The sequence below is a fragment of the Argiope bruennichi genome, chromosome X1 (genome assembly GCF_947563725.1).
Source record: "Argiope bruennichi chromosome X1, qqArgBrue1.1, whole genome shotgun sequence".
Lineage (NCBI taxonomy): Eukaryota > Metazoa > Arthropoda > Arachnida > Araneae > Araneidae > Argiope > Argiope bruennichi.
The window spans coordinates 19,820,536-19,834,121 of record NC_079162.1 but is presented as its reverse complement, the minus strand read 5'-3'; the positions used below and the strand labels follow the sequence as shown (position 1 = coordinate 19,834,121).

General features: G+C 28.6%; 1 protein-coding gene across 1 annotated transcript in view; it reads left to right on the top strand.

The window, feature by feature from the left end:
* The window catches only part of LOC129958483 (uncharacterized), a 54,761-nt gene extending 41,851 nt beyond the window's left edge, over positions 1-12,910 (top strand). The window contains exons 6-8 of the mRNA XM_056070980.1: positions 859-991; positions 2,293-2,405; positions 8,016-12,910. Coding sequence (XP_055926955.1) covers positions 859-991; positions 2,293-2,405; positions 8,016-8,153 — 384 coding nt within the window. The 3' untranslated portion in view covers positions 8,154-12,910. The remainder of the gene's footprint in view (positions 1-858; positions 992-2,292; positions 2,406-8,015) is intronic.
* Positions 12,911-13,586: the final 676 nt, after the last annotated feature.

Below are 13,586 nucleotides of genomic sequence, written 5' to 3'. Positions count from 1 at the left end.
TCCTGATGGCTGGCATACTATATGCATGATCTGGAATGAGAACCTCATGAGTTCTTCAATCGACAATCTCGTGTGGTAGTGGGTAATTTCTTTTCAGCGAAACAACGGATATTGCTATTCTTAATGGTCGACAGTGCTCTGAGGACTATCCAAATGTTCTCAAAAGCCATTTACTTCCAATTGGAAGCATTTCAGGCGATGGAAAATTGGAAATTCAATCATAACGCGTTGATTCAGACTTCTTACTCAACAAGAACTTGGTTTACATAGCATTAGTAACTATTGTAGACTGACCAACCATCAGGTCAGACCTGAATACAATTGAAAACTTTTAGGACGTACTTGCTCAAGAGATGTATGAACATGGTCCTCAGTTTTCAGCTATTCATGATTTAAAGCAAGTTAAGCAGAGATGGTTCTCATTACAATCACACATTCTCCAAACATTAGAGGGAAGCATGCATAATATAGGATTATCAAGATAATTCAAACAAATGGATTGAAAATTTGAGTTTAAGCACAAAATACTCGAAGAGTTCATATATTTTTGGACAGATTATTATTATTTTTTTATATTTATTACAAAACATTCTGTAAAACGCATTTTATATTTCTTTGATGTAATACACTAATGGTATGATTCTATATGCTTATTATTTTTTCGCAATTATCGCATCATTTTTTGAAATGCTATTTCAAAATCGCCTGTTCATATAATTTTGATACGCACTGTATTCTGAATTTTCTTCTCTCCCTCTGTATATATATATATATATATATATATATATATATATAGTATTCTGTTTACATTCCAGTTGTGCATATTGTAATTAAAAAAAACTATTTTATTCTTCCTAGTCCTTGTATAAAAGTCTTCTTGTGTCGGATAGAACATGTACAACAGAACTAATTCAATTAGTTCTACACTGTTACAATTCCACCGAGCACCACGAAAAATTCTCAATTTATGAAATCAGCTGTACCAAAGATTGTAAGTATTCTACATGCTGTATTGTTTATTATGAATATGTTTTTAAATTTTTATACATGTTATCACGATGCTTCATAATATTACCATTCTATTAAATATTTGTGTAATCCCATTTTAATAAAAAAAAGTTTTGATGTATTGTACAAGCAAATCACATTTTTCCCCTTCACTACGCAAGTTTTCAGACTAATCTTTCATTTTCCTACTTTAGCCTCATACTGAACTATCAAACAATTGATTGGTCCTATTTATTTTTTTCGTCGAAGATAATTTGGTTTCTTCAGGTATTAAAATGAGTATATTAAAATCAGTCTGTAATAAAAGTTTCTGATTCAACCTAATACGTCAAAAAGGAATAAATATGACATTTTGCATCGGTTAATTATCAATTTTGTATGATTAATATACAGGATTTTTTTTTAAATATTATTCATTTCAAACATATATTTTATTCATTTAGCCAATTTTTGTACATGACTTGTGTAAAATACCTTAAATGTGAATAAATTCATTATATGAAATAGTTGTATATACTCGTAAATGCATTTTCCCCGTATAAAGTATATTCGTCAATTCGTTTAATTAATTCGTCGTTGGGAAATCATTCAAGGGGACAGGCTTATTTTTATTGAAAAATTATTAACGAATTAATTAAAACAGTTAATTTATAAGTATTTTGGAATTTTCTCGTGTCAGAAACCGAAATTTTATAATAATTTAATCCAATCTGCATTTTTCTATGTGTGTATCAAATTCCATTTCAAAATATATAATAATGTGTATTATATTTCCAAATGTATAAATGCATAATGCCGTGTTAAAAAATTTGTAGGAAATATTAATTATTTTTAACAATGTATTTTATCATTTTGAGAAACAAAATTGACAAATACATAATAGTTTCCGAATAGTCGCTAAAAGTTTATTAGAGTATTCATTCAACTCGGAAGTGTCATTTTTTAAAACCTTATAGCTCTCGTAATTTTCGTCAGACGCATACTAAGGAATTGGGAGGGGGTGCTATGTTATGATGAGGAATCATTTCGCCGGGAAAAAAAAGTAATAAGCGTAAATGGAAAATTTCGATATTCTAATTTATTCAATTTGGTTAATTTGTTTGTTGATCTAAATAAACCTGTCTTGTTGAGTCATCTACATCGACACCAATTTTATGAAGATGCGATCGTAAATATTCGAGTTGTGTAGGTATTCTTTTACTTTTTTTTAATAATTGTATTACATATATGCTTTGAAGATAATTTAAGCACTAATAAAAAAATCATGCTTATTTAATTATGCAGATGAGAGGAGACTACATCCAACTGAACTACCTCTTCAAATTCAACAAGAATGGCCTAGTAACGAGCATTTTGCTTTTCAGCTAAGAAGGAATGTGGAAGGTATTCAGAGACGGGTAGGTAATTTACAGCATTAGAATCATTTTGTATACCATGTGTGTAAATCATTTGGGCTAAATAATTCCAAAGAAAATAAATTTTCAAACATAAAGGTGTGTTTTGTATAAAATGCGCCAGAAAACAGAAAAAGTTGATTTCAAAACTTAATTTTCAACTGTGCATTGCTTCTATATACAGAGCCGACCTTTATCACCTGAACCAACCCTTTGGACCCTGCACAAGAGTACTGCAGAGAATATGGTTGAATTTATTCAAATTGAAATCATGTATCTTTAATTTCGGAACATTATTCTTATAATTTTCTTTTCCTTTTTACACAATTTTAACCTTTTGCCCTCCGAAAAATAATTCGATGCATAATTATTCACCTAATGCACGAATTTGTCTATTGCTTTAATATATATATATATATATAATTAGTTGAATCTCCCAAAGAATTAATTTACATATTATAATTCTATAGGTATTTTAACAATCAAAATTAAATAATAAATAATTAAATTGCAAAATGATGCACTGTCTTGAATGGTATCTGAGAGATTCTGGCTTTTTCGCTATGGAAACCGAAATTTAAAAAAATTGTAAATTTTTACTATCCACCTCTCTGTACAGACACCATAGTATTTTTATACATTTAGATACCTTATTTAATAAAACTTTGCAACAAAAAGTATATACCTACTTGCAAGAGTTAAAGATATAAACTCTTATTCCATTTTTGGGGATTACCTTCATTATGCATGAATTTTGTTGCATGAATTATTTGCTTATAAAAGCATAGTTTGTTTTAAAATATCTAAGTAAGTTCTTCGTAAGTTCTGAGATACTACTAGCCCAGTTAGTACTCGTAACCAAAAAAAAATTCTTCTTTTTTTCCTGTTTGAATATCGTGGACACAATAATCAATGTTAGTTGGATTTCTAAGCCTGAACACATGTTTTTATAGACATCGAGATTATTATTTTTTGTCTTTTACAACAAATATGTCAGTTTGAAATATATAGTTTTTCTCATATAAAGAGACAATTCGTACGCTTGGAACTGGTTTTTCAAAATCGTTTCCAATTGGGCCCTGCATATCTTAAAACCGACCCTGTCTTTCTCTCTTTCTATCACTCTCTCTTATGCGTGTAAGCGTGTTTATGAAATTTCGATTTCACTGCATTCTTAAAATAATTATTTTCTTCTCACTTAAATGCAAAATTCTCTTTAAATTCTGAGTTGCATGGATTTTACCGTTCCCACGCTTCAGAATTTACACTCACCTAAAATGAATGCTAACTCAACTAAAGTTTTGGAAAAATTCTCTTGTGAAGCCATTAAATGTGTTTCCACGGCTCCCTTATTCCTTCTCTCTACTTTCCTGTTCACACTGCGTCACTGCCAAGTCTTGAATTATCATTTAAAGAATCGAAAATTGGGACATTTTCTGTTATGATGTTGAAAGAATAATTTCACATAATAATAATCATGTATACAGGGTTAATTTGACTTAATTCGCCAAAGAACAGAGAAGAGTTCATTTGGAACATAAACACTATACCAATCCTGTCCAATCTCTTACCATTTGCAAGTTATGACAAATAAAGTGGTTATGCTACCAATCAGGAAAGAAACTTTATTTAAAAGGTTTCTTGAGATAGCTACACGTTAAATAAGCATATATTTTTATAAGCTAGAAGATCATATAAGATAACATCATTTTCATTAGGATACCTGAATTTAAAGCCAAGAAACAAACACCGAAACCTTGATGCAATGCAAAATCGAATTGTCATCAAAATCTTTAATATTGAATACCGTTCCAATTACAGTATATCAAATTTACCAAAAACATGTCCATTCCACTAGCTTTCGAATGAGCCTACAATAATCCACAGTTGGTTATAGTGATTTATATTTATATCCGTATGTTGCTATAGCGATTTATGATTCACATGGACTCTTTTATCACACTCTTTCGTTTGGCAGATTAGATTAAACTCGTCTTATATATATTTGTATATAATATTTTTACCATTATTATTATTATATAACATGTAGCAAAACAATCCTCCCTATTGTTGAATATTTATTCAAAATTATATATATATATATATATATATATATATATATATATATATATATATATATATATATATATCAGAGACTATTCTAAATAGTCAAAAGAGAGAGAGAAAAGAGACTTTAACAAAGAAAAGGAAGAAAATTTTTCCTAAAAACCTTACCTTAGTTGCCAAACTTCTATTCAATTAAAAAACTATTGCACATAAAAAAATTTCTTTGATGAATCTCTTAATTCAACATTTCAGGTAATAGTAGTGTTATGTGATTTATATTTCAAGTAGGTTTGACCGGGTCTAGTTGTAATAATTTTTTGAAAAATGCTTGTATTTTTTTAAATTTGTTTGCGGATTCTTGATTGTAACTACTATTTCATAGCTTGACCATTTATTAATAATATACATAAAAGAACATTAAACTATTATTTTGATTTCTACACCAGATTTTTTTTTTATTTGTCAACTGTTACAACTTGTCTCCTATCCGGGGTAAGTTGTAACAATAAAATTGAAAATTTTTAAGATTATTTTCTTATTACCAGTATTTTACTAATTAAAATTCACAAGACATTAGATAATTATTATCATTTAGCTTAGTGATAATAAATATTTTCAAGTGGTTTATAGTAAAATGTAGAAAAAATTATTTAGCCAATCAGCAGAAAAGTCAGTCTACATCAGAATTGCTGTTAAAGCTAGCAAATGATACTTCTTTCTATCGCATTTATTTTATACCCAAATTTTGTAACACAGAGAGAACTCATTTTGCTTCTTGAGAATCGTGGGCTGCGGTGGTTTGTTTTTAATATCTTTAGTTCGGAGCCGGAGTGTCCCTGATTCAAGACGCGACTAAACCGAAGCACTAGCGTGCTAACTGATATGTTACGCGCCAAACATTTCGGGGGATAACGTATTCTCGCTGGTGTGGCGCGGAAGTTTAAAAATGGAGTGCCAACTCAGGTGGTATCCTTGTCATCTATACGCTTTTCAAAATTATATTTTTTGTCCCAAAATAACCCTAACGTTGCTTCAAAATGGGATGTTAGTATAATATGTTATTCAATAACATATAGTCATAGTTGTGTACGCATCTCCTAAAGCTACGGCAAAGCGATTTTTCTTTTTCAGAATCTATATGCTCAATATTCTCTTCTTAAACTTTTTTTCTCTTTTGAATTTTTTTATTAAACCTTTCATTTTTCCTTATCCTTTATTCCTTGTTTTCATTTCTTTTTAATTATCGCTGTTAGTTTTCCATTGCTTATTTTGTTTTCAGGTAGGTCAGTTAGGAAGATAGATTTTGTTTTATGCAGCGAGGGAGGGATCTGATCATTGAGCGTACATCTAAAGCTTAAAGCAGAAAATCGAACTTCATGAATCAAACACAAATGAAGATAAATTTCGCAGTCTGTAATATGTTACGACTTGCCCTGAGATTTTTTACAACTTGCCCCATCCCATAATTTTGGACATTTTTGTTTAATAAAAAAATATTGAGATTAGGAAAAAAAAAATTACAGCAGTTTTTTTTAAAATTTAATACATAAACAAAATAAATAAATAAAAATATTTTTGAAAAAATCAATCAACTTATCTTAAATTATACGAAATATTTTCTTCCCCCTTAAGAGCTAAATCATATATGTGAGACTGAATTCATGTTCACAACCTCTCACTCCCCATTTTGGGTAGGCATTAACTATGGTGATCTGTCACAAGAATCATATTAGCAAAAATTCGGACTAAAAATTTTTAAAACTTCTGCTTAAAGTGCATGTTGCAGCTCGACTCTTTTATCCGACCTCTTGCTTCCCTGTAGGGTGCATCACAAATTCATGCAAATTTCAAAAATTCATAATAAAAGAAATAATTCTGTGAAAGCATTTCGGTTTGCGCGAATAATATCAGAGGGGCATTAGATTTTTTTCCCAATAAAAAATACTCTAAAATTAAATGAAAGAGGTCATTCGCACGTCATATTGAAACGTTTTATGCAAATCGGGTTAGCAATAAAACACCTGCTGAAAAAAAATCATCATTCGATCCCAACGTCATATTATCATAATCAGATCAAGCATTGATGGTTAAACTTTTCTACAAGAATGGTGAATCCACAATTATTGCATTTTGAAGGATTCATATGAGAAAGAACTGAAAGCAAATGGAATACTGAATTTAGTACAACGTTTTGAGGAAACTGGGAGTTTAGAGGATCATCCACGAAGTGGCAGACCATCGTTGAGCTTGGACCGCATCCTTGTTGAAAAAGTATCTCGGAAAAATTGGCAACCGAGACATCAACGAGGAGCTACAATGCTTTAGAAGATGGGAGAATAACGAGGAATCGTAGATTCGACGTATTCTACATGGAATCTTCGATTTGTATCCGCTTAAGATATAAGCATTTTACCAGTTATTAACGGCAGGAACGTTGACGCTGGCACAAATGGAACGTGACCCACAAAGATTGTTGTACATCATGTGGACGGATGAAGCCCACGCTCATTGTTTGGTGATATCAATACGTTTCAAAAAATCGTATAGGAATGATGTCAAACCCTCATGGGTACCTGACTAAGTCACTGAATTTTTATCATGTGGCTTATTGATATGGTTTCAAACAGATCTTTGATTCTATTTTTGCTTTTTTTTTTTTTTTTTTTGAAAAGCGTTATCTTGAAAATATTATGCTTTTATGCGACCACGTTGTGCTTGGATTATAGAAAAGACATGTATTACCTATTGTTATTGTCGTAAAGTTTGCGCTACTTTGCATATGAAATCAGGATGCTCCTGTTAGACACTTTCATCGAAAATCGAATGATGAGTCAGGATTATAAGTTTAAGTGGCCCATACGATCACCTTACTTGACCCCGGCAGATTTTTGGTTGTGGGGCTACTTAAAGTCTCGTGTGTACCGGGATTCTCCAGACATTTCAGTGAAATTGAAAGATACCATTTGACGGATCGTTGGTGACATCTATGCTGACATGCTACACTAAGTTGCAATAGGCGTAGTGACGCACCTCATCTGCCTATAATTTTGTAGTGGTGGTAATGTTTGAACATCTTTTACTTTAAAATAATACGCAATGTCATGTTATTGGGATCTATTTCACTGAGTATTTGTGTTTGCCTGATTTCCATAAAATGTCTCGATATGATGCGTGAATGCCCTTTTCCAGTTATTTTTGGAATATTTTTTTTTTTTTTTTTTTTTTTACATGGAAAAAAATCTAATGTTCTTCTGAACATATTCAGGCAAATCGAAATTTTTTCCGATAATTACTTTTTTATTATAAATTTTTGAAATTTGCAAATATTTATGACGTACCCTGTACTTTATTTCTTCATTTCTGGATGATAAATTTATTTTAGTGGTCAACATTTCAAGCTTCTTAAATAAATGTACCTTTCCAACCCTATTCAGATACTTGTCTTAGAAAAAAATCTTTATCTTCTTTATCTATCTATCCTCTGTCAATCACAAAATTTACGTTTTAAATGTAATAAAATAATGACTGTTTTTTTTTTCTTTTTAGCTTCCTTGGTTACAAAACCCTGAACCATCTGGTAAAGCTAATCTGCAGTGGCTTTATGGAAGAAACAGTCTGAGTCTTCATTCATTATCAGAAAGTGATGATGCTTTCAATACATATGAGAATTGCTTCTACATATGAAATCACTAGTCTTTTAAAAAGTATTAAGAAATATGGCCCTTAGGCAGCTAGAAATTTCTGCTGCCCTTTAAAGCTCTCATATATTTTATATATACAAGGATTTTGATTGAGGTTGTCAGAAAGTTATATTTTTTTAACGAAGTATATTTTTTTAAGGCAAAACAAAACAGTTTTTTAAAAATGGTTTGTAACAATGAAAGTATGAGCTTCAGGTGACAGAGCTGTGAAACAACATATGACAATAATATTCTCTGTTTCATTTGCCCATGATTCAGTCACTAAAAGTGTAACAATGCCATTGTAATATAAATTTATTACTCTATATAATTACCGAATGAACTAAGTTTTGAAAGTAAATTGCAGAATAAGGAGTTTTCAGCTATTCAATTTTCTATGAACAAATAACTAAGAAGCTTTTAAACTGCAGTACACTTCTTAAATATTGAAATGCGTTTTATTTTCACATAAATATTATTAAGATAAGTGGCAAAGTAAACCTATGAAATTCTCTGTTTTATAATATTTGTTTTATATCTATGGCAAGAATATTAAAAATGGTTCTTGAATTTCTATATGATATTTTAATCTGAAAGCTGCTTCTAGTGCGCAGCTATTATATATCTGTTAATCTCAATTCTATGTCAATTTTTAACACTGAAAAGCAGTGGTATTACTGAGATAATTTATACCCAAATGAATCATTACCCTGGCAAGGGACTTCACCTATTCTAATCTTCGTATTTCTTTCAAAAAAGGTATAAATTCCACATGTTCATATTCTGTATTGGAAATGCTACAAGAAAGGGCAGCTTTTTTCTTTAATTTTATATGCTTAATGATATATGATGAGACCTTAAGCGAAGGAAATTTTAATTTTAAATTAGTAATGATAAATGGTCCCTGTAAAAATCTGAAACTGTCTCTGATGAAGAGACAAATTTTAAATGTGTAACAGTAAAGTTACTATTTATGCAACAGCATATATGCATTCTAAATTATTTTGCATACAAAAAAGAAAACTAGTTAGGATTTTTTTAGTATTAGTATACAGCATATTTTACTGAAACTTCTTTCAGTGTGATAAAAAGCCAAAGCATATTTTGTTATTGTGAGCTCAAAACCATTTACATTAAAATAAACGTATTATATATTTTTATAATCAGAAAAAACATTCATATAAATTTGTGATATATTCGAAAGTCCTTCTTTGTCCCAGGCAACGTTAGTGTTACAGATATCTTGTTTCTGAATGAAACTAATTTTCCTGCAGTATTTTTTAAATATAATTAATGATCAATCCTCACAGAGATATGTACATTTAACTTAGTTCAAATATGTAGTCATGTCGTCTGAAATGTATACGAAATTTTTTTTAAGTGCAATGGTATGCATTATTTTTTTTATTTTGTTAAAAATAATGAACCATAATTATTTTTGTGTAAATACAATTCTATTTATGTCTTTGCTTGATTGACATTTTACTATATATATTTTTTTACTTTTAATTTGCTCCTTGTGAAGCATTTGAAATTCTTTATTATTATTATTTTTTTTTGTATTCTTTATATGCGATATTAAACCAAAGGTTTGTAAGTAGATTTCACAAATTTCTTCTTAGAAGAAGTTTATGTAAAAGATAGTCATGCATAAAGACTGGTATTCTTAATTTATGCTCATTCTAAGCATATTTTGTTTGCTCTTCACCCGAGTCACTGGTGTCCATTGACTCTAATATTGATCTCTTTAGTGGTTTGAATTGCTTATACAGCACAATAATTTGTTGCATTCTCATGTATATTATTGCACTCAGAGATTTTATTTTATTAAAAAATAATCATATGTTTTTGTAATTTTTTTATATTTTTTCTGTGATTATTTATATGTTTGAAAAGGTTATATATCTTTTTTCAAAAATTGATATATATAGTCAGTCATCATTAATTATAGTCGACTGTAAATTTACTTTTTGTACTTTCTTAAAAAGAACTTGTCAAACTCTCGATGATTGTTTTATATCAATCTTATCCACAAAAAATCAGTAAAATATCAGATTACAAAAAATAAAATTGGGAAAATATTAGTTCCTAAGATGATGTAGTACGTTTAGAAAAACTTAAATGTATCAAATTATTGCCAATGTGTGTTAAAGTATCCGACTAGATTGAAAAAAGGCTTTGAACCAAAAATAAATCGAATTTTATTTTATGATCTAAAAATAAAACCCCAACTGTTTAGATTCTAAAACAATCTTTTAAAAAAAATCTAAGTAAGATAAAAATAATAATAATGCGCTAGACATGAAAACAAAACTAGAAATAATATTTTAAATCAGAAATGCGTAATTTTTCCTATTTTTACTGTAGAATTATCAACATAATATTTAGAATGTTTATATTATCTCTTTCTACATGCACAGGTACATTTTGCATTATTCAGCCAATACAACTAAAAAAATATCGCAAAGAGCATTTTTTTTGTGTGTCAATAAAATTTAATGAAATTTGGTATGTCTGTGCAGCTCAGACAGATCTGTAAAAGAATTCAGATGCAGAAACTTTTTGATGGGACCTAAAATGTTTTTTTTAAACCCTTCAAATAAGCCTTAAATGTATTTGATGAAAAATTCATTTAAATGTGCGATTTGTTGTTTACTAATACATTTATCATACTGATCGCAGATAATTTTTAATAAATTTCAATTAATTGAAGAAAACATTCTGAGTAAAGAATAATTTAAATACTGTTTACACATTTGGATAAAGTTCATTATTATTTATGAATAATGAGCTTTGGATAATGCTCATTATTATTTGTGAATTGCAAAATATCTTTATATTTAAATCTTTTTGATGTACTTTCAGTCCTCTTAAAAAATCCACTTCATAGAATTAGATCTTCTTTTATACCTTCCTTATAAAGTCCTATAAAATGCTTTGATGGGCTTTCCAGTGCATGTTTCTGTACTGTTTTTATACCGGTGATTAGTTTAAAACTGGAAATAATAATTGTTTTATTTTTTACATTTTTATGCATCTCTACTATTGCAATAATTATCAAAAGGTAAAAAAAATAACATTTAAATTCCTATATTGGATTTTATAGAACTGCATCCTTTTCCATTTCGGAATACAAGCTTTTCCTTCTTTAAATTCTTTTTTTCCGAGAAGTCTTCTGAATTTTTTTTTAAATTCAGGCAATTATTTTTGCGATATCTGAAAATATGTATCTGAAATATCTGAATTGCGATATCTGAAAATATGTATCTTAAATATCTGAATTGCGATATCTGAAATTCTGACCAAAATTTTATATTTCCCATTTAATAGTATTTACTAAACTAAAAGCTGAGTCAAAAACATTTATTTTATAGCTTTTTTAAAAAAAAAAAAAAAAAAAAGTTCTGTACGCTGCTCAATTACAACATTACCTATTGATTATTTCATAGAAGACGCAACTATTTGTAAAACATTGGGAATTCAAACCTTCTTCAGGTACTTATTGCTTTCAATTTAGATCGATTAGATTATTTTTTTAAATTTACGGATTGGACAGAGATGAAATTTCTTTATTTTTCTATCACTATTGTCTTTTCCGATGTGTATGGCTAGTCATGGTTTCTTCAATTTAGAAGCATATATATGAAATAAATATGTGTTACTTTTTTTAATTGCACTGTTTTTCTTAATATAGAAATTTTGCTAAAATTTTCCTGACAAAGCATTTTTTTTTTTTTTTTTCAAAAACTAAGGTAACATGTAGATTTTTTTTCTTCTAATTCGGACCTTTCAAAGCTATTTCAGTTATTTGGCACTATAAGAATTTATATATATATATATATATATATAGTTTAAAAAATGCCTTCAAACCTAGTCGGATATCTTATTAGCATGAGTAACATTGGCTAATGCTTACGAATTCGTATGTAGAAAGATTTCGTTGTTCATAAAGAACTGTTAAAACAAAAACAAAATAAATCGATCATTTGTGTATTTTTTCTAAGCATGTTTGTTTTGGAGTTATGCATTGTTAATAGCATTTGATGTATTTAAGCTTGGTTTTATTCACTTACAAATTTCTTTTGCACAATACTTAAAGTTCCATTATTTTTTGAAGTATTCATGAATTACTATTGGAATAATTGATAAATTATGTGCCTCGCATTCCTTAATTTTTATTCTTGATAGCTTTAGGGGCATTTGTTTATTTGATAGTGTTCAAAATCGGATGTGCATTGTTCCTTTTTTCAAATTATTTCTTTCATCGAACACCTAAAGTTTGTTATGAAATATTTAAATGCGTTCAATATAATGAATCGAAAGATAAAATTAAATCCATTGCTTTTAACTATGTTTTCCATTTCATATTAATACTGTGTAATGAAGTTATCATCGTATTCTATTTTATTAAAAAAAAAGTTTAGAAAAAAATATTTTTTTAATACTCTTTTTCCTGAATATATATATATATATATATATATATATACACTCACACAAAAGAAAAGCTTTTAATATCAACGTCTTCAGTTTTGAGTGTCTTCTTGCATTTTAAATATAAATGAAGCTTTTTGAGGTGTCTGAAAACATAAAAATCATGTAAAGTGATTATAATAGCTGTATGTTACTTACGAATAAAAATTGCTTCTTAAAACTTTATTTTTTCCCCCTTTGTACAAAAGGCATCAGATAACTAATTTTACTGTTTATTTTGTATATATTGTATTTCTCATCTTTTAGCAGTGTAATATAACATTATTTTCAAGTTGAATAAAATATTTTATATTTTATGCTACGTTTTGTGTTCCTATTTTTTATTTGTAATAATAAAAATTTCAAATTTTTAAATCATTAACTCTTTTAAAAATTTAATTACATTAATTTTAGGTATTTCAATTTTATTTAAAATATTTTGTTCACAACATAATGAGAAACTCCATTTCTACGTATATTTCCCACTCTTTTCATGAGCATAGTACTATCAATGAATGAATAATAACTTAGGAGAGAGTGGGTAAAGGTGAAGATGAGCTGCTGGTTAACTTTGCTGCAAAATCGAGTTACTTGTGGCTTTGCAAAAGTAGCAATGACTTCGCTTGAATCGTTTAACTTCTTATAGGCTTTTTCAATAAAATGGTCTGATTTTATTGATTGATTGATTTTATTATTTAATGGTCTGATTGCATTTTCATGCTGAAATCCATATATTATACTTATTTAATAACTTTATTTGTATTAAAAAATATGTAATCCTTAGTGATTTTTAAATATTCTTGTTAAAAACCTAACCAGCAAAGAGCATAATTCACCCGCTCAGTTGGGGGATAATGTTTTTTTCCCTGTGAAGCATATTGGGTTAGTAAATCATCTCATCCAACTCTTTCACTAGATACAAGAAATTAAAGTCAGCTTCGCTTCTGTTGTTGGGATTTCATTTCTC